The sequence below is a fragment of the Montipora capricornis genome, chromosome 6, assembly GCF_036669925.1.
Source record: "Montipora capricornis isolate CH-2021 chromosome 6, ASM3666992v2, whole genome shotgun sequence".
NCBI classification, from domain to species: domain Eukaryota; kingdom Metazoa; phylum Cnidaria; class Anthozoa; order Scleractinia; family Acroporidae; genus Montipora; species Montipora capricornis.
The window spans coordinates 1,857,496-1,877,495 of record NC_090888.1 but is presented as its reverse complement, the minus strand read 5'-3'; the positions used below and the strand labels follow the sequence as shown (position 1 = coordinate 1,877,495).

The 20,000-nt window shown below is 38.7% G+C and overlaps 2 protein-coding genes across 3 annotated transcripts in view; both read left to right on the top strand.

Moving 5' to 3' along the window:
* The window catches only part of LOC138050811 (uncharacterized), a 23,232-nt gene extending 9,024 nt beyond the window's left edge, over positions 1-14,208 (top strand). Inside the window, exons 5-9 of the mRNA XM_068897097.1 lie at positions 5,848-7,208; positions 8,689-8,832; positions 11,153-11,289; positions 11,945-12,107; positions 14,102-14,208. Coding sequence (XP_068753198.1) covers positions 5,848-7,208; positions 8,689-8,832; positions 11,153-11,289; positions 11,945-12,107; positions 14,102-14,208 — 1,912 coding nt within the window. The remainder of the gene's footprint in view (positions 1-5,847; positions 7,209-8,688; positions 8,833-11,152; positions 11,290-11,944; positions 12,108-14,101) is intronic.
* LOC138051265 (uncharacterized) overlaps positions 1-20,000 on the top strand; it is a 290,582-nt gene that overhangs the window by 157,928 nt on the left and 112,654 nt on the right. The window lies entirely within an intron of this gene.

Here is a 20,000-nt window from a genome sequence, read left to right as displayed (position 1 = left end):
AGCAAAGCTTCACTCCGCATCAGTGCCTGACGCTGATGATCTTGCATTGCTCAGTTTTGTGATCTCCATGTTGAATGCACTTACTGGATCTTGTTTGTCGTAGATGCTCAGGAGATTTACTTTGCGGTCGAATGCTGGTATTAGGGAAGAAGACACTGCAAACAGGATTAATAAACAAACACAATTACTCTACTTACTTTTATTATTTTTGAGTGTTGTTCATTATAGGTCAAAAATAAAACTGTTCTGGCTTCCTGACCTGACAAGTTAAATGACAAAGTTAGGGTGATTCCCTAGAAATATAACTTGTCTTAGATTTCAGGTGAAACTTCGCACACTGTCAAGGAGATGATAATAATGTAATAAAAATATGGAGGTCATCGTGCTCGTTTCCATGGACGACGCTTACAAACAGCTATTTAAGACACATTGACAATTGCAGTGCATCCCGATGTTAGACAAATAAAGCTCTATTTTATAAAAGCAATCCATGATATAACGCAAAGCCTGGTGTCATTCTATGGTTAATTCACTTATGTACCTGAAAAAATGTATTTAAATGGCTTTGGGAGTACTTATCAGCCCAAAATAGATTTGATTAGAGCATCTGTTCCACTTGTAATGGCTTCTTCCATACAGTTTTGTGAAATTTCCAAAAAACTGGCCATAGATTTTTGCTTATTTTTTTTACTACTTCACGAAGACAACACTCAACAAAAATACGAAATAAAAATGGGGAGTCACTGTACTCGTTAAGGACAAGATAGCCATTCCTTGACGGATTAAGCTTGGCGTCAATGAAAATCCGCTATTTATCAATGTGCCCGCACTACTGTACGCGCAACTGATGCAAGAAATTATGCGCTGTATGGTTGTGCAATGCAAAACCAGGGAATCACCTAAAGAAGAAGTAGAGAGATGCATATCATTCTATTGACTACCTGAAGTTGTTGACTGGATCACTGTAAATTGTGCATTACTGTAATAATACGTTGAGGAAAATCAAAGACTGCAATCAGGAGAAAAATAAGCAGGAATCCAAGTACCTTAAGCCTGTGAACTCCCCAACTCTAGCAGCATCCCTCTGGGTGGTATGAAGACCTCTATGAAGTGTCTCATGAGATCTTGCTCTTTCTTGGCGACAAACCAATATGTGGCACTCCTTGAAGTTGTGCCAACAAAAAGGACTGCAACCTTTCCGACTCTATTTGTGAGTCCAGTGCCAGCTGTTTAATAAGACAAGTTTAATAAAGAACATTATCAGTGAGAAAACTTAGCTTAAGTCAGACTTAACACTGACAATAATGTACAGGTGATTAAGTGGTCATCATTGTTGACTTCTCATCATTGCAAGGTTATAAATATGTTTGCTAAAGATGGGTCACAAATCCTTGGAAAACAGCATAAATAATGAGAACAATAATATTATTGTTCTCGTTAGTTCATTGGTTAATCATAGTCTATCACCATAGATAATTATTATCTCCTTCCAATTTTCTGTTAATAGATATGCTGAGATTTGTAAGGACAGGCAAAGTCAGTAACATAAAGGTGCAGTATATTGTACAGAGGCTTGAGAGTTCTTAAAGAATACCAAAATTATTAGTAATGTCGACATTCTTAAAGTCATCACCAATCCTGCTCTCTAAACAATTATCAAAATATATAGTGAGGAACTATTTTTTTGTTCCACTGTAACGGTTGACTTAGTGGGTTTCTAATAATTTACAGTGTACTAGCCAACATGTTAAAGGAAAATCTGTCTGGGTCACCTTGGTTGCAAATACATGTAGCATTAACACACTAGTCTGATACCTTTGGCAGACATTCCACTCCAGGCCACATACATAATGTGACCCTTGCCAGCTGGGGTGCATCCTTCAAAGAGGCTTATATCTGACTTCTTTCTTATCACAATAACGTAGTTTGAAAGTTTTGATCTTGTATTCAGACCACAGATCTGTCCTATCACCGATTTAACTTTCTCCTCACACTAGGTCTAGAAGTAGACATAAATAACAACTTATATCAATACCCTATAATCGAAATTATAGTATTTTATAGTACGTGCGACTTAATTTAGTAATACTCCTTATGAATGGCATTAAACCACTAATTAAAAAATCAGTTTGCACATTGTTGAACTTACTGGCTGGTATTGTATCACTGTGAGGTCTGCGCCAGTGAATGGGATGTTCCTTTGGAGTTCTGAGGTGACTTTAATTATGTCCTCGGATCTTAAAGCACAATACCATGTTCCATTAATTTTAGACAGTGTGGAGTGGCCTTCAATGAAAAAGAGCAGTAAAATTAGTCATCAGTCAAATTATGTTAGTGTTGGCAACTAAAGTACACTCCTACTGAATAATTAGCATCAATAAAATGCACATTTACAATGTACATGTAACGTATGAAAGTGTTTGTTAACAACTGTCTGTTGTAGTAATCACAATTCTATAGATGCATTAAAACTCAAGAATTACCACTCTGGCCATTATCTTGCACTGACACTTCTGCTTGCAGGGCTCTTTCAATAAGTGCCATAAACTCCCTGTCTGCCTTTCGTTTATGAACTGAGCCAATAAACTGCTGGAGGAGCCCCTCTGATGTAAAATCTGGAAACCTTAATTATTGATAAACAATGTGTTAAAGTATGAATAAAGTAGACTGGCCCAATAAACACAACTTAATAATCACAGCATACCAGCAGTACACACAAGTATTTAGAATGGGTCATCAAAGATGTATTATGACTGTTATGTCTGAAAAGAAAGGAGGTATGCTACACAAGATTACAGGAAAAAATAACACCAGAACACAGATTTAGTATTTGGCTAAATTTCAGTTGTATGCATTAATTTGTGTAGAACAGTATATTGCTTATGGTACAATTTGTACAGGCTTTGTCTTGCCTATGTCACCTTTCTAATGCCTCTTCCCAGGATTCACAACCTGCTTTTTTTACAAACTCTGTCTTCAGAGCTGCTATGTTCTATATCTCCATAGCTCTAAGCTTCATTTCTGCAAATGACATTTCCCCATCTGCAACTTTTGCTAACAAAGCTTTCAGGCTGTCTGTATCTAGCCCACGAATGCATTTAAACTTGGAGGCCACCAAGTTTGGTTGTTGCATCACTCCACACATAAGCTACTTTGCTTGACTAACACTGCTTGTCTGGTCTTTTGAGGAGAAAATCATGTCAAAGACTCAATACATGTAGTTTAAGAATGCAATGCATGTGTATGCCACTGAATTAATATGCAGCACGGGAGTTTCGGGCTTTCAGACTTTTAAACTTGTGTTTTGCGTTTACACGCTGAATTTTTAAGCTACATGTGGTGAATAAATGACCTATCACGTTTCCCTAGATCGAACCATCAGAGGTCCAATCGGTCAGTTGGAAACGTAAGTAATGGCAGACTGTGAAATCCAGGACTTACACTCAAAGTAAATAGCCTTTGGATAACAGACCTTAACATTTTGCCAGTCAAGTGTTGAGCAAATCTGAAGAAAAAAAGGAAGTGATTTTTTGGTCATAGTTACTGTGGCACTTAACCAATAGGGCAATTCTGTAGATCTGCCAGTGATGAAGCTAAAGTAGTAATGTGATCATTAATTTTATCCAGCTGGTCTGTCCATGGAAATTCCCATAAAGCTTTTACTGGTGTGGTAAAAAAGCTTAACTATTGGATCATATTTTATCCAGACCTGTTCATGGAAGTTTCCATAGATGTGCTTGGGATGTGGTTAAAAGTTTACATATGGGATCATATTTTATTCAGGCCTGTTTATGGAAATTTTCATAAATCTGTTAGTCATGTGGCAAAAAGCTCAAGTGTGAGACCATATTTTATCCAGACCTGTTCATGGAAATTTCCATAAAACTGTTAGTGATGTGGCAAAAAGTTAAAATATGGGATCATATTTTATCCAGGCCTGTTCATGGAAATCTCCATAGATCTGCTAGGGATGTGGTTACAAGATTAAATATGGGATCATATCTTATCCAGGCCTGTTTATGAAAATTTCTATAAAGCTGTGAGTGATGTGGCAAAAAGCTGAAGTATGGGGTCATATTTTATCCAGACCTGGTCATGGAAATTTCCATAGATCTGCTAGTGATGTGGTTAAAAGTTTAAATATGGGATCATAATCTTATCCAGGCCTGTTTATGGAAATTTCCATAAAGCTGTTAGTGATGTGGCAAAAAGCTTAAGTATGCGATCATATTTTATCCAGACCTGTTCATGGAAATTTCCATAGATCTTCTAGTGATGTGGTTAAAAGTCTACATATGGGATCCTATCTTATCCAGGCCTATTTATGGCAATTTCCATAACGATATTAGTGATGTGGCAAAGAGCTTAAGTATAGGATCATAATTTATCCAGACCTGTTCATGGAAATTTCCATACATCTCCTAGTGATGTGGTTAAGAGTTTACATATGGGATCATGTCTTATCCAGGCTTGTTTATGGAAATTTGCATACAGATTTTAGTGATGTGGGAAAAAGCTGAAGTATGGGATCATATTTTATTCAGACCTGTTCATGGAATTTCCATAGATCTGCTAGTGATGTGGTTAAGAGTTTACATATGGGATTATATTTTATCCAGACCTGTTCATGGAAATTTCCATAGATGTGTTAGTGATGTTGTAAATGGTTAAAGTATGGGATCATTTTATGCATAGCTGTTCATAGAAATTTCTATAAATCTCGTAGTGATGTGATAAAAAGGTAAAGTTTAGAATCATATTTTATCCAGACCTGTTTATGGAAATTTCCATAAAGCTGGTAGTGATGTGGTAAAAAGCCAAAGTATGGGATCATATTTTATATAGACTTGTTCATGGAAATTTCTATAAAACTGCTAGTGATGTGGTAAAAAGTTTAAAGTATGGGTTGATATATCATCCAGACCTGTTCATGGAAATTTCTATACATCTGTTAGTGGTGTTGTAAATAGTTAAAGTATGGTATAATTTTATCCATACCTGTTCATAGAAATATCTATAGATCTGCTGGTGGAAAATTAAAAAGTTGTGAAGTTTCTTTTCGATAGTCGTGATAACCACGATTTCATGAACAAAGTTTTCCTTATCGTTAAATGTCCCGTACCGTTGTTAAAAATTGAGAGTAAGATGCTTATATCAGCCAACGTTCTTGACATTGGCAAATAACGCCATTTTAGATTACTTGGATTACCAAAATTGCCTTACTTCAGAAAATGCCAACTTAAAAAATTACGTGTTGTATATCACTACCCTTAAAACTATTTGGTAACTTGTGAATCAGCCTAGCAGCTCTAATGTGAATCATTTCTAGATCTTTAAGCTTGGGTCCAGACCCCCAGATCACAATTCCATATAGAACACTTGGAATTACTATCTTATAGTAAAAAGTCTCCAAGATACATTAGGTGTAGATAGAAAATTTATACGTCTCAACATTTTGACTTTGGCATTAGATGCAGATCGAGCCAATGCAATATGTTGAGACCATGAGAGTTTGTCATCAATTGTAACCCCAAGGCAATTGGTGGAAGACAGATAACGAATGGTGTCCTCTCCCCACTTCAGATGTTTCAAAGGACCTATGAAGGGGATTTACCTTCATGTAAAATCAATCTGTTACTAAGGCACCAGGAATTAACCTGGTCTAAGACAGCCTGTAATGCTAGTAGAGTTTTCCAGGCGCACGGCATCAGGTGTTTTCGTCATAACCATTTACCCATGGGCAAATTTTATACGGTCACTGACCAATTAAAACGTGCGCTTTCCTTCTGTTATGTTACAATTGAACTTTAATCAAGTGGTTATTATCACTATCGTTATCATTTACAGGTGCAGACAACGAGTCAACCCTCAAGGAAACCCATTAAGCCAACATGAAATATGCCGCCCTGTCGTAAACCAACACTGTCCAGAGTATGTTGGTTTTGCAGTCCGAAGCACATGCCCAAGGAACTGGAAAGATGAGATTGTGCTCACTAAATGTCAGAATGAAGACCAAACTGATCTGTTTAATGACTGGCCCGTGTTTGATCGCGAGAAGCGCATTACTTACAGAAATGTTTTTTGTGCAAGGTGCAATGGCGCAGTAAATACAACCTACTGGAAACTCGAAGCGGATTGTAGTGAATGGTTTAATACAACGGCGTTCAATCTTAGTGATTTTATGCGCTTCGCGCATGCCAACTGTTCAGCAAAAATCATAAAAACTTGGGGGCAATACTTAAAGCAATGTATCCCTCGTTTTCAAGACTGTTCCGGGATTGGTCGGGAGAAAAATGGATCGTACTGCCAATCACAGTGCCTGGGGTATGCTTTTCCTGTTAGCTTCATCACAAACAAGAAGACAATAAGATTTCGAAATCTGCAATGCGCATTGTGTAACGGATTTAAGCCAAGCTCTTTGAAGATTGATTGTTTCTCTCGAAGTTCGTTCTTTTTACCCCTGACTATCCTGTTTGATTTTACTTCCTCCTTCGAAAACAGGGTTACAGTCACAGACAGAAAAATGCATTTCGAGCGAAATATAAACCACGTTTGGTACTGTGCTGCTAACGAATTGTACGACCCATACGTTGGAAAATGTAAAAGCATTGTCAATTTACACCCACCACAAACTGACATGCCCATTTCCCAGAGTGAAAAAACAGTACCCATTGATTTCATATCAAACGAAACAAGATTGTTGTTGAATTTGAACTGCACTTTCGTACCTTTCAACCAAAGCGATTATGAACAAGGACCTAATGGTACCGTCTACATTACACCTCATCACAAGATTTATGGGAAAACAAGCTACACAATTCGCGGCAATATTTTGCTACTTTGTGTCAACTTTTCAAGAAATGCGACAATGTTTTCCGAACAGCCAAGCGCAGGCTACCTCACTAAAACGACGCCAATTTCTCTCCAAGTAATGACTTTTGCTGGCTGCATTACGTCAATGGCATCCCTCCTTCTCCTGTTGGCAAAATATACTCTGTTTTCTGAACTGCGCAACTTGCCTGGAAGGATCATCATCAACTTATCGCTATCTTTGCTGTTGTATCAAGGCGTCTTTCTCGCTGCAATGAAAACTTACAGTCATGAGCAATGCCAGACCATTGCCATTCTTCTTCATTACTTTGTCCTATGCTCTTTCACATGGATGAATGCTATGGCGCATGATGTGCACAAGACATTTACTTCCTCGGGTAAGTTTAAGAGTACGTTTACTTTTGGTTGAAGGGTGCTCTCAAAAGAGTATACGTAAATCTCGGATCATAGGGTTTCTTCACCATCAAAAACCAGAAGATTCCGGCCAAAAAAACTGATTTCCAGAACTGAATGCAAGTAATTAATGAGATGCACGCCCGATTTTGATTTCCAACACGAATTGTCCATTTAAGTCTATGCATTTGCTGCCTATTTCCAACGATAAGGTAAAGTCTGCCACGAGCCTAGAAGGCCCAACATTGGCCGGCGCTTATCTCCGGTTTCTCTAGCATGCAAGGAATAGGAGTATTTCTACTCCCCCCTGGATGGGATGCTAGTCCACCGCAGGGTTACCCCCAGCATTTTCACCAGTACCCATTTATACACCTGGGTGGAGAGAGGCAACGTGAGAGTAAAGTGTCTCGCCCAAGAACACAAAACAATATCCCTGACCAGGACCCGAATTTCCAAAAATAAGGTAAGGGTAAAGGTTAGCGTTATTTCTTGGTTTGGGTAAAATGCAGATGCTTATCTTTACACTGAGGAGTGGAGTTTTGGGGACAATTTGTGGCAATGATTTTTCTGTATTCCCAACGTGAGCGATGTTGAAGTTGCGGAGGAGGGCAACTGGACACATCGTGACGCTTATCGAAATGGTTATGCATCTAACTACGTACATTCTAGACATAGTAGGCCCAAAAGAAGCAGTTGCCATGACAACACGGTCAAGTTGACACCTGGGAAAAAGTGGCCTTGACCCTTTTTTGTCGGCGCTGTTAATTAACCAGATATGTCCAGGATCCAGGATTGACCTAATTAGATGCACTTTGATTTCACCGTAAAAAGCCGAAAAACTAGTTTTTGGGTATGGAATCCAGGATTGGATTTAGGAAATAAGCGAGTTCTTAAATCCTGCTGTAAAGAACAATACATATTCTCGGTATTTTACGGCGACATTATGATACAGCACTCTTATAATATAACAAGCACTGTGATTGACCAAAAGCGCGCGTCTAGCGGCGGTGCAGAGTACTAAACTTATTTTGCATTAATTACGATGGTGCAATCTTACAGGCCTGCATACTGCGCACACGACACGAAGGTTTGACAAGAACATGTGATCGTGGAGCAAATCAGCAAAAGGGCTTTAATCTCGCTGACTTCTGTGCCAAGGCACGCAAATGCGTGACGAGAACAGTGAAAAAATTTACTTGCGGGTGCTAGTGAAAAAAATATTGCTTGCCGGTGGTTCATCTTACTACTTATTCCCTTCAGTGTCTCGACAAGGCTTCCAGTACATGCCTTAAAACACAACAAATACTTAAAATATAAAAAAAGGCCGCAATGGATTCTTGCGTCAGCAATCTTACACATTTTGACTGATTTTAGAGAGCTGTCCATTGCCTCGATTTATTTTCCACAGTTTAAAACTTTCGAGTGCTATTGGTAATTTTTTATATATTTTTTTTTAATACCTAGACGGCGGACGTGGATCGAATCGTCAAGGAGACCACAATAAACGCTTAGTGAGATACTGTTTGTACGGATGGGGAGTTCCTGCTATTCTTGTGTCTTTATTTGTGATCATTGACCAAATTCTCATGAAAGGATTCATTGGATACGGTAGGTCTGCTGTCTCAACATGAATTTAAAAGCACAATATCACGACAGTGCAGTTTATTGCTGAGTACTTTTATCAGTTACTGGCCCATACTCGCTATGTAATTTACGTTAACGCCCCCCACCCCCCCCCCCCTCCCAAAAAAAAATTAATAACACAAATCAAACCAAAAAAGTGTCCGTAATTTAAATTACAAGCAACAGAGATAAACTTTCAAAAAAATGTTAGGACAGTTTGCAACAACCCCAAGTACAATATACTTAACGGAATGACAAATAAGGTGCAAAATAGTTTCTCTACAGACACTGAAAAGCGGCCGCTGGCGGAACAAGCAATAATAAAATTAAACCTCCCACCAAAACGTTTCTTTGGTCCGCCATCTTGTTTGTTGTGCTTAGATATCTGTTTATTTTAACTAGAATTTTCCTATTTAATGGTCCGCCATTATCAACTTTAAAATCTTGAGAGAGCTGGATCGAGAAGAAAATGACGTCAAAGACTCGATAGTTTAAGAGTGCAATTAATGAGTGTGTACGCGGCTGAATTATTGTGCAACACGGGAGTTTCAGGCTTTCAGACTTTTAAGCTCTTGTTTTGCATAATATAATAAGCTGCGTTCACACGCTGAAATTTAAAGGTAGTGAGTCAATGACGTCACTTTACCTTAGATCCAAAGCTCTGAGATCCAATCGGTCAGTTTGGAACGTGATAGCGGACCGTGAAATCCAAAACTTCACTCAAAGTAAACAGCCTTTGGACAAAAAACAAAGCTCAAAATCATGCCAGTCAAGCATTAAGCAATCACACTTTCAAAATCTGAAGGAAAAAAAAAAAGAAGAAGAAGTGATTTTGCTTTGTTTTGTTTTTGTTTTTATTTTTATTTTTATTTTTTTATCATAGTAGCACTTTAAGAATAGCAGTAATGGTAATAGCGATATTCATGGTTTATAAACAAGTCTTTTGATATTTAAATTTTGCCAACCACATGACAAAAGAACCTTTGTTTCGACAGCCAATAGATCTCTGGTTGGCACATAAATGACAATAGGTGACGTAACGGTGAGTATCGCTCCTACGAAAAACTCTGCTTCCCATTCTTTTTTTTTTCTTATCAGAAAGGCTACTATATCATCTGTAGGTTATAAATGTCTCCACCGTCAAATATACTTCAATTTATCTCTGATTCAACCTTATATTGTCTTCTTTACCAGTATATCGAATTGCGGTTCTCTTGACTCTAAACGAGAAAATAATTTCATAACCTAGAAGTCTCATTCTGCGATGCAATTAGGCCCATCAGTATACTGTATTGTCTATTTTTAGAACGGCTACTGCTAGGTGTTAGGGAGTTTAAGATCTACGACCGCAACGTCCACGAATACGTCACCCCAAAATATAACTTTGTACTATCGTAAGTGTCTCGCGTTTTGACCATCTCGTTCGCATCGTACAATATGGGCGAAGAATCCTAAAAATAAATTAGTACGAGCGGTTTCACAGAAAAAAAAAATAGAGAATAAAAGTTTCACATTTGGACGCTTGCGTTGTCATCAAAACCTCAACTTTGGTGATTTCACGTCGTTGTTGTGCAGAGAACTGCACGATTATGTGCTAAAATGCGTGCAGCACGTGCAGTACGATAATAACCAATGATAACGTTGTTTCGTAGCATTCTCGTCGACGACCGCGTCGTATAACTTAGGGTGAGTTCGATTGATCGTATTCCGAAATAGGAAAACTTGGAATAGAAGTGAGAAATCCTTCGCTTTTACGGAGATTCACATTAAAACTGTCAAACACCTGCTAAAATGATATTTTCAAGATATATTTATTATCCTTGTTGGTTAAAAACGCCAGATATACCGTTTTAAATCATCACTCCACGTATTCTTATTCCGGAATAGAGTCAATGGAAAGCACCCTTTAAGTCCCTTTTTTCGGGAACAAAACGTAGCGGGACTGCATTAGCACGTGTAATCCCTCGTGCAGTTACTTAATTGGTTGCGGACCAATCAGGAAAGTCGCAATCATTAAGGCCAATCTGATTGGGCGTTATTTGGAAGGACCTGGATTCTAAATTTAGATAATGACATAAACCAAGACATCTCTTGCGTAAACTGATTGCCCAAGGCCAAATGAGAGAGATCGATACTCGTTCTGGGTTATCAACTTCTGACGAGAATGATCATCGCTCTCATAGCCAGTACCTTGAGCAACTGTACGAAAAAAAAAAAAATTCAAAGCTTGACCGGAACAACTGCGATGATGATTCTCGCATAGATTCTCATGCCTTATTGTTATTTTTCATCTTTTGATTAACAGGAGACGCAGAGGCATACTGTTTCATATCCAAACCAAACGCTGTTCTTTATTTCTTTGTTGCGCCAATTGCATTGATAATGCTCTTTAATACATTTGCATTAGTGCATACCGTGTTGCACATTGTAAAAACAAGGAAGGTAAGACTCAGCTATAACATACGGATTTATCGGATTTTTGTATAGCATTGTGATCGATGTACGGGCTAAATGGTTAATCTCTGAGGACTTCAATTTAGGATAGCACACTCGCCAAATGAGTAAACATCGATCCTCGCCTCGACTACTGAGGGATGATCGCTGCCTAACCACACATAAACGGGTGTTATCCTAGCGCTACAAGGCTGTAACCGACAGACGGACAGCTGAGTGCCTCATTGACAACTATAAGACGGGAATGCTTAGCCACGTGCCAATAATTACCAATAATTTAACTGTCTCACTGCTGAAGGGCGAACTGATTTTCGGAATGCAGCTCATCAGTGAATTATAAATTAACGGCATACTATACTGAATGGAAGCCTTTGTTTCTGACTGCAAAACAATAAGGGATAGTTCTAATAGTTGCAAAAATTAGAGGATTGCTGAAATGTTCACAAATTCCATTTTAAAAAAAATCACAATTTGCATGCAGAGGAATTTGCGTAATCATCATCATCATCATCAGTCCTTTTTGCGCCACGGGATGCATAAGGCCTCGCGTAATATAACCGTTAAAACCCTTCCTTGATTCGTAAACAACAGCAAACTGGCAAAAATTGCTACATTTTCAATCGCCAACTCGTCTTATTTCCAGAGAACACCAAAAGTGACCAATCAGAGGAATAGCACCGAAGTAGCCTTGATTTGCGTTAAAATAGCGTCAGTCATGGGAGTGACATGGATTCTAGGAATCGCTGCCAACGTTCAAGCCTTGTCATTGCTGTGGTACCCATTTGTTGTTCTGAACAGCCTTCAAGGTATTGTGCTCTTTCTTTGTTTTATTTCCTTCATTGTTTGTACCTTTTTGGCTTATCCTGACATGACACAGTTATAACATCAGTCTACAATAGGGTCTTAGGGGAGGACGCATGCAGCTCTTACAATATGGCCCTCGCAAAAGAGAAATCTTTGTTCATATTTTTTTCCTAATTTGCATCGTTTTCTAATGTAAAAATAGCACTGAAATTTGAAAATTTATTGCATAATTAGCTATCTCTGAAAGTTAAAGCGCAATTTACCAAATAATGTCAGTGTAATGTCTGAGTAATTCCGCTTCGAAAGTTCGAAATTTTACAAATTAAGCATGTATGGGCTTATGAGGGAGTTTAAGCATGCGACGTTTTTGAGCCGCGGACGGCAACCGGAAATAATCATTTCGCATGCCAGGACAGTAGTGTCTCCCAGATTTTCAACCTAATCATCTCTAATCGAGGAAAGAGTCAGTTAAAAAGGAAACCAGCTCGCTCCCGATTGCCGTCCGAGGCTCAAAAACGTCGCATGCTTAAACTCCCTATAAGCCTACAATAACTCGCACGTTATCAAAGCCAAAAGGCTTAAAATTGGAAATTTAACCACTTTTAACACGTTCTTTCACCTTTTGGAGTCAACTTGTGAATAGCATGATACCTTCCGTCAGCAAACATGTATGTAAATGAGAAAAAATGCAAAGAATTACTTCAGCAAAGATTCGCCCATCGATTCAGGAAACAATGGGGCACAAAAGTACAGAGCAAAAACAATGGGGCCTAACCCTAATTGCATTAGAGCCATGTTCCATGCTGTTCCAATGAAATTAGAGGTGATTAAAGACCTGAGGGGCATCTATAATATCTGAATCTGGCTTCTCCTATTAAGTGGGGTGATCATGAGGGCTGGAGCATGTAAGATGAGACGTTCATTTATTGTTAAGCCGAAGGGAGAAAACAAGCCTGTGAAAAGATTTAGGGTAGGATACACTTGAGCATACTCTCCCTCTTGTTGGCATGCACCCCCTAAATGACGGCCATTCTGTGACTTCTGTCTGGGAAGAGAACACGAAGTGATTTTCAAAAGTCTGAAATTAACTTCCCCTCATTATCAAGAGGGATGAGGGATGGAGCATGAAAGATGTGGGGCTCGTTGATTGTTAAGCCGAATATCTTCACAAGTGAAAATGTCGCTGTTGTTATGGTTACATAAAAAAATCGTGCCTTCCCGATGCCTTTCGTGAAATGTTTTGGTATTTCATTGGTGTTTATATCATAAATAGAATATTACATGGCCGCTTTCTCTTCCCTTGTTGAAAAATATTTCACTCGCTCGCTGCGCTCACTCGTAAGATATTTTTCAACACTCGAGAAGATATTTTTATTTTATTTTATCTCCGCGCGACCACGTAATATACTCTATTTGTTACATCATGTTAAGTTTTGGACCTCCCACAGTATATAGTCAATCCAACAGCTTTTCAATGTATGATATGGTCACCAGTGTGCATGCTAAAAGGATACTTTTAGCATGCACATTCGGGGTATGACTTGATCTTACTGAAAGTTTCGATCTTTGCTTTATTATAACGCGAGCCGTTCTGTCCAAGCTTCAAACGTGTCATAATCATCATCGTTATCAACAACCAGTGCTTAAACCGTGAAACGTAGCACAGATTGGTTCTCCTTCTAAGATTTTGAGCAACTTCTAACTTCGCTTGCCAGACCAATTGCAGCTTCAGTAAAATATTAAGGTTGTTACATACCACCCCAAAGTTTTAAGCGGTGGGCTCAGGCCAACTGCCTTATCTCAAGTTTAGGGTTGTCCATCCCGCTTTGTGGTAGACAGTCGGCTCAAATGACATTACACTTGAAGTGTGCATACAGAATTCTACCGTTAAATCTAAGAGGCTATGGTTTTCAAGCAGTAAACATTCAGGTGTAACAGTTCTTGGCATTTCGTTCGTCCACTGAATTTAGTAGTTTTCTTTGTTCCTTGTTCACAGGTCTGTTCATCTTCCTATCGTTTGCTGCCAGTAGGAGGTCCCTAGAGCTATATAGAGCCAAAATAGCCATCTTAAGGAATCGGAGGGTGCTCCCCGAATGCAGCTAAGAATACAGAGACGGACAGAGGACAAGATCGTGAACACTCGGTCCGGAAAAACCTGGAGTCCTGACGTTCAAGACTGCGAAGAGGCACCTCTGTAAAAGCAAGACTCAATACATTTGCCATGCCATATCATACAACAATCTTTATTTAACAAAGAAAAACACAGTGATAGTACAGTTCAGTTTTCTAATTTATTCCTTTAACAAGAACGAGATTAGAAAGCAGTGGGCAGTAGTAGCGTTATGTGATGTGACAGGAAATTAACTAAATCAGTTAAATTGAATTCCAAAGAAATTAAGGAGTGTCTTTAATCCTTATAGAGTGTTTTCACTCAGCCGTTTTTCCACCGAAACAAAAGAAAAGGTTTTCCTGATAATGGAGCTCAATTCTTGGAGGATTAGTTGGGGACACCAACATGGCCGCCGTGACGTCACGTGAAAACACTCTATAAGCAAAACAGCGCGATAAAATAATGCCAACTATAAACGACGAAGTAGTTTTAAGAAACCACAACGGTTACGGCAACGCCTGCACAACTTAAGCGGTAGTCTTCATAACAACGACGTGAAATCGTAAAATTGAGGTTTTATAGGGAACCCCCACTCTTGCTACAGAATAATTATAAGCTTAAACAGAACGAAATTATGTTAACAAACAAATTTGTTCGAAATCTGTTTTTAAATCATTGTTTATATAGAGAAAAGTGAATTTTAAAATCGCTTATTTTCACTTTCAAATTTCGTGGTCGCAGCCATCTTGAATGACTGTTACGTGTTATGGTTGCCCTATTGCTCTGACACAAAAAGCTGTTGTCTAATAACAATAGGGAAACAAGTCACAATTATTTAAGATCACGGAGCTCGCGAAATTTGTAAACCAAAGAAGTCGATTCTAAAACTTATTTCTTTCGGATAGAAACACTTTCTTTGAAAATACTTTAGACTGTCTTGACTGTAACAGTTTTTTCCTGTGATTTCTGTACCTTCAGGTCTATACTCCTTTTACTTGAAGTTACTTTTCAGGATAGGACTAAATAATTATGACCTCGAAACATTGACTAAAATATAGCCAGCATCCTGCTGACAACTTAGTAAATGTTATAACTTTTTGCGGGGCTTGAACATTTTCTGCCAGAAGAACAAAAAAAGAAAAAAAAGGTTAGTTTCAGGAAGCTTTGGAAAACTAAAGAAGAGGATATGTACTGAGAAAAAAAAAGTCGAGATCCATTAAAAGTAACGAAAGGATCGCACCGGACTATAGTGCATGGTATGTGAGTGAACGTGTTAAGAAAACATAAAATTAAATTTAAGGTTTCAAGCTTTTTCAGCATACTACATCGACTCTGCTCTGACCTTGCAGGGACCATGACAAAGTCAAAACAAAATCCATGACAAAAAAGGAAAAATCATACTCATCAATAACTGTTGCTATCCTTCACAGCAGAAGCTCATGACCCTTAAGCGTTTAACTCTGGTTCTGAGCTGGAGTTTTTTGAGTTGAAAAATTCCCTTCTTTCGATGTTACGTAGCTCGCGCATTTTCCCGCGCGTGCACCTTCGACCTTATTTTTGTCCATATTTGGGCATAAAATTGGTTTCCTTATTTTCCAGCTTTGATCCAACGAAAAGAGTTGCAAGTTATATGCCTCATGTGCTACTGCTTCCATCGGCGGAAACATACATAACCGTCATCTTAGTATTCTTTTGCTTCCTTGCAAATTGGCCATTTAAACGTAAAATTTAAAAGAAAAGGCCAATTTGTAATCAAACAAAAGAGCACTAAAATGCCGGCCATTTTGGAATAAGGTGTACAGATACGAGTTCCAAGTGTAGGCTTCGTTGACAACCGGCAGGTGCTGAATGATCGTGTTGATATCTCTGATATAAAAAGCCTTTATCATCAAACCTGTAAAATCAAAAGTCTAACGGCCTTTGATGATACAGTCATTTGTTCTCTGCTTTAGCGGATGTCGTTGAACTAAAGCAGAGAATAAATGACCTTATTATATCTCTCAGATAGTATGCACGCTGTGATTGGCTAAATTAGCGGGCCATATTCCACAGTACGGCCCACTGTACAACCCGTTGAATTTAGATTTTCAATAAAACACTATTTAACTAGCTTTTCATGTCGTGTCTGTTACATAAACTTTTGAAACTGTTTGAGTCTTGCAAACAACTATCTCTAACAGCCTTGAAATTTTAGGCTTTAGGATTTTGTCACGGCAGTCTTTGATCTTTGTGGCAGTTGAATTTTCCTCTGGACTTCGACTAGTTTCCTTGCCCGCGCACCGGATTAATCTCATAGATATAATAAATATCTTACCAGCCTCTTTTTCTCGGTCCGTACTGTAAGTTACGGATTCCACAGTTGTTGCACGCTCCGGATGTTTTGCTGCGGTTGTTGACGGAAAAGTCTAAATATACAACAAAGCACTCATGTCTGGTTCGTCGACAAACTAGTTAGTTTTGTTTTCCCTCGAGGCGCGGGACAACAAAACTAACTGTTTCCCTCGGGACCATACATTAAATGTATAGTAACGTATGCCACAGATAATTACTATGTCTTCTGCAACAAAAATGGATTTAACGGTGGGCACGGAAGTATATTGAAGAAAGTAAAGCTCCTCACTGTCAACCTTAAACACAACGCAAGACATCATACTTTCCCTTTTATATTGAAAATCAATAGTCCTTATTGAAGTTGAGCCTGCAGGCACATTTTCTTTTGTTTAAAACTACATTCAAAAGAGTCTGACACACAAGGCGATAAGTTGCTGCGGCCCGTCGCGGGGACAAGTCTCCGAAACAATTCTCCTCGTGTGACACGCTAAATGTTATGAAAATCATTGTCGTTGCGGCAGAATTTTGTCGCCGCGATCAGTCGCACGAATTCAAACCAGTTTCAATACAAAATGACCCCTTAGCCTTGTTCATGTGGCAAAACCGCTGATAACTCCGATAAGGGCTATTGGCACTGCTGAGGGCTCACTTTGTAATTGATGACAAGGAGGCACTACAAAGGAGTCCCTAATGTTACACCAAATACCTAAAGAACTCTGCAAAAAAAAAACAAAAACAAAAAGGACCAGAGGCAAGTCATTAGGGAGCTTTAGCAACGACGACGGATACGGGAACGAGAACGTGATCTCAAAACAGAAATTCTCATTATTGTAATCACTTCACGACTATTCCAAGTTTTGTTAATGTGAGAAAGGTATGGCAATCCCTCAGGAATGAAAACGTTATAAGCGGTGCTTTATTTAGGAGTTAAAATGAAAATTTATCTTCAAATGCTGACGTCCTTCAGAGAACCTCAAATTTGGTCATTCACGTTGTTGTTTTGCTGACGACGGCAAAGAAATGGACAAAAATGAAAAATGCACGTGCAAAGCTTGCAAAACTATTGTCTTTGGCACTAAATATGCAAATTTCTGACGTTCTCGTTGATGTCGCCGTTGTCGTTGCTAAAGCACTGGGGCGCTCCATATTGGATAAAGGTTGAAAAGGCTTTTGAGCATAATTCTGATAATGATGTGCACGTGTGCAAAGAGGACTAGAAGATGTCCTGCCTTTTGACAAAAACCCGCAGCGGTGGTATTTCCTGTTTGCGATAATGTGGGGTAATTATGTAGTTAGCTGAAGTCAAAACTAACGGTTAAAGCGCGCGATATTTCAACCGCAATTCGGTTATTATCAAGCTTATAAATGAGAATTAAACAATTTTGCATAAGTATGAGTATAAAACAAAGAAGACAAAGTATGTAAAGTATGAAAATGTAAAATGGGGTCTTAAAAAACATGCAAGAATAACAATAAAAAATGATTACAAAACTTTCGCACGAATTGAGTCTGCCTGTACATTTTATAAATGAGACAGTCAAACTTGTTCCTTCACTTTTTTAAGATGGTAAAATTCTTAGTAAGTTCATTGGGCACACAAGAATGTTTCACACGGAAATGTTTTCTAATGGAGCAAGACGCATTCCGCATTCCGCATTGAGACGCTCGTCTCAGGGGTGGATCCAGAGTAGTTCAAGTGATTTCCAGAAATCACTCAAATGTTTTCAAACCTCTCTTTGTTCTTTTTCTAGTTCTTTACTTTAGTTCAAGAAATCAATTGTCCTTCTGGCATTACAGTTTATTTTTTAAGTGAAACAAAGAAGCAAAGCGTAGTATTTCAATATTCTTTCGAGTACACCAGACTGGTCAAGTCTCCGGCGGCACGCCCTCGTGTCGATACATTTTGAAAAACATCGGGAAAAAGCACGGGCGCCCCGAACTCAGTATGAGGGAATATAAAGATTTGTATGAGAAGACAAGACCTGACACCTGAAAAGATAACTTTACGAAAAAATTTCTAAAAAGCCTTAGAACCTTATTGCCATTGTGGCTCGCTTCCTTCCTGACTGTGTGAGCCATTATCAGTACCTCAGTTGTCAACAGTCATAAATTAGGGACTTTAAGCAAGGACTACGTAGGTGAATAGTACGGTGACCGGAAGTGATATTTCTTCCCGTCATGCGAAGGTGGCCTGATTTCTAGCCGTAGTACGCTTTCTTAATACGTAGGAGACCATGGCCGGCCGTAGTGGAAAGTATGTATTTTGTACATGACATGCTTAATATGTTTTTTCAACCTTAATGGCAACATACAGGCATGTTATCCTTTCTTGACCAGCTTTGGTAATTTTTCAAACAATTATTTGTCGATTTCGAGCTAAAAATGATTTAGCAGCAGGCGCGAACAACAATGCGTTTCATCAGCAATACTTTCACCACATGATTCAAGATTTTTCTAAGCTTTCACAATAGTTCACGCCGAGACTTTTCGCATGTCCTTTCCCAGGATGAAAGTACTTTGGAGGAAATTTAAACTCATTCATATACATGTATCAGCATTTGAGCGAGGAAAGCGAATGGGGAGATCAAGTTCGATATATGTTTAAGGTAATCCTGTAATTTTATTGATTTTAGGCGCATGGGATCGAAATCGTCAAAATGTTGTAATCGTTGCTCACAATGAAAAGTTCCTGGTATTTGCAAAGCTCTGCAAGGGTCTGCAAATCTTGCTTTTTAACGCGAAACTCCCACAAACATTCATCGTCTTCCATATATTTAATCAAGGTGAGACCTGGCCATACGAAGAGTGTGGAAAAGTAAAGTTGGCAGGCTAATATTCCTGTTAGAGAACTAAAAATTCTTCTTCCGAAATTAAACTAGAACCCTGCGAAAGAAGAAGAAAATCTCTTATTTCTCTAAAAGACGGCATGATACAAAGGTTTTCTTTCATTTCAATCCGCTAGTCGCGAAATTGAATCCCTGCCAGTGATGTCAGGCGGCTGTTAGGGTCTCAAACGAATCGATAAAACGATGAAAAAGAGCCTCTTGAAAAATCAACACCACACGGTGACCGTTGAGTTTCCGCTTGGTTACGACTCTTTGATTGTAGTTTGGTGACGAGTCAGTCTTTGTTTTTCTTTGTTTGGCAACGTTCCCAAGCCCCAAACAAAGGGTTGTAACGTCACGTGATTGAAAACCATCCATAGCCTCCCTAGCAGCATTATTCACAAACACTCCAACATAATTTACTCATCAGATCGTTGCAAAAACCTTTTCAAAACACTTCCTTTAGTGGCTTACCGTCGTTGTAAAAATATTACAAATGAGGTGACATTCTTATTAGAGCTCAATTAACTAAAGCCCGGTTTACACTACAGACAATTTTCAACACGGCTCGTGTGAAATTGGCACGCGTGCCTAAAAAGAGCTCAGCAAACTTTGTTTACACTACACCA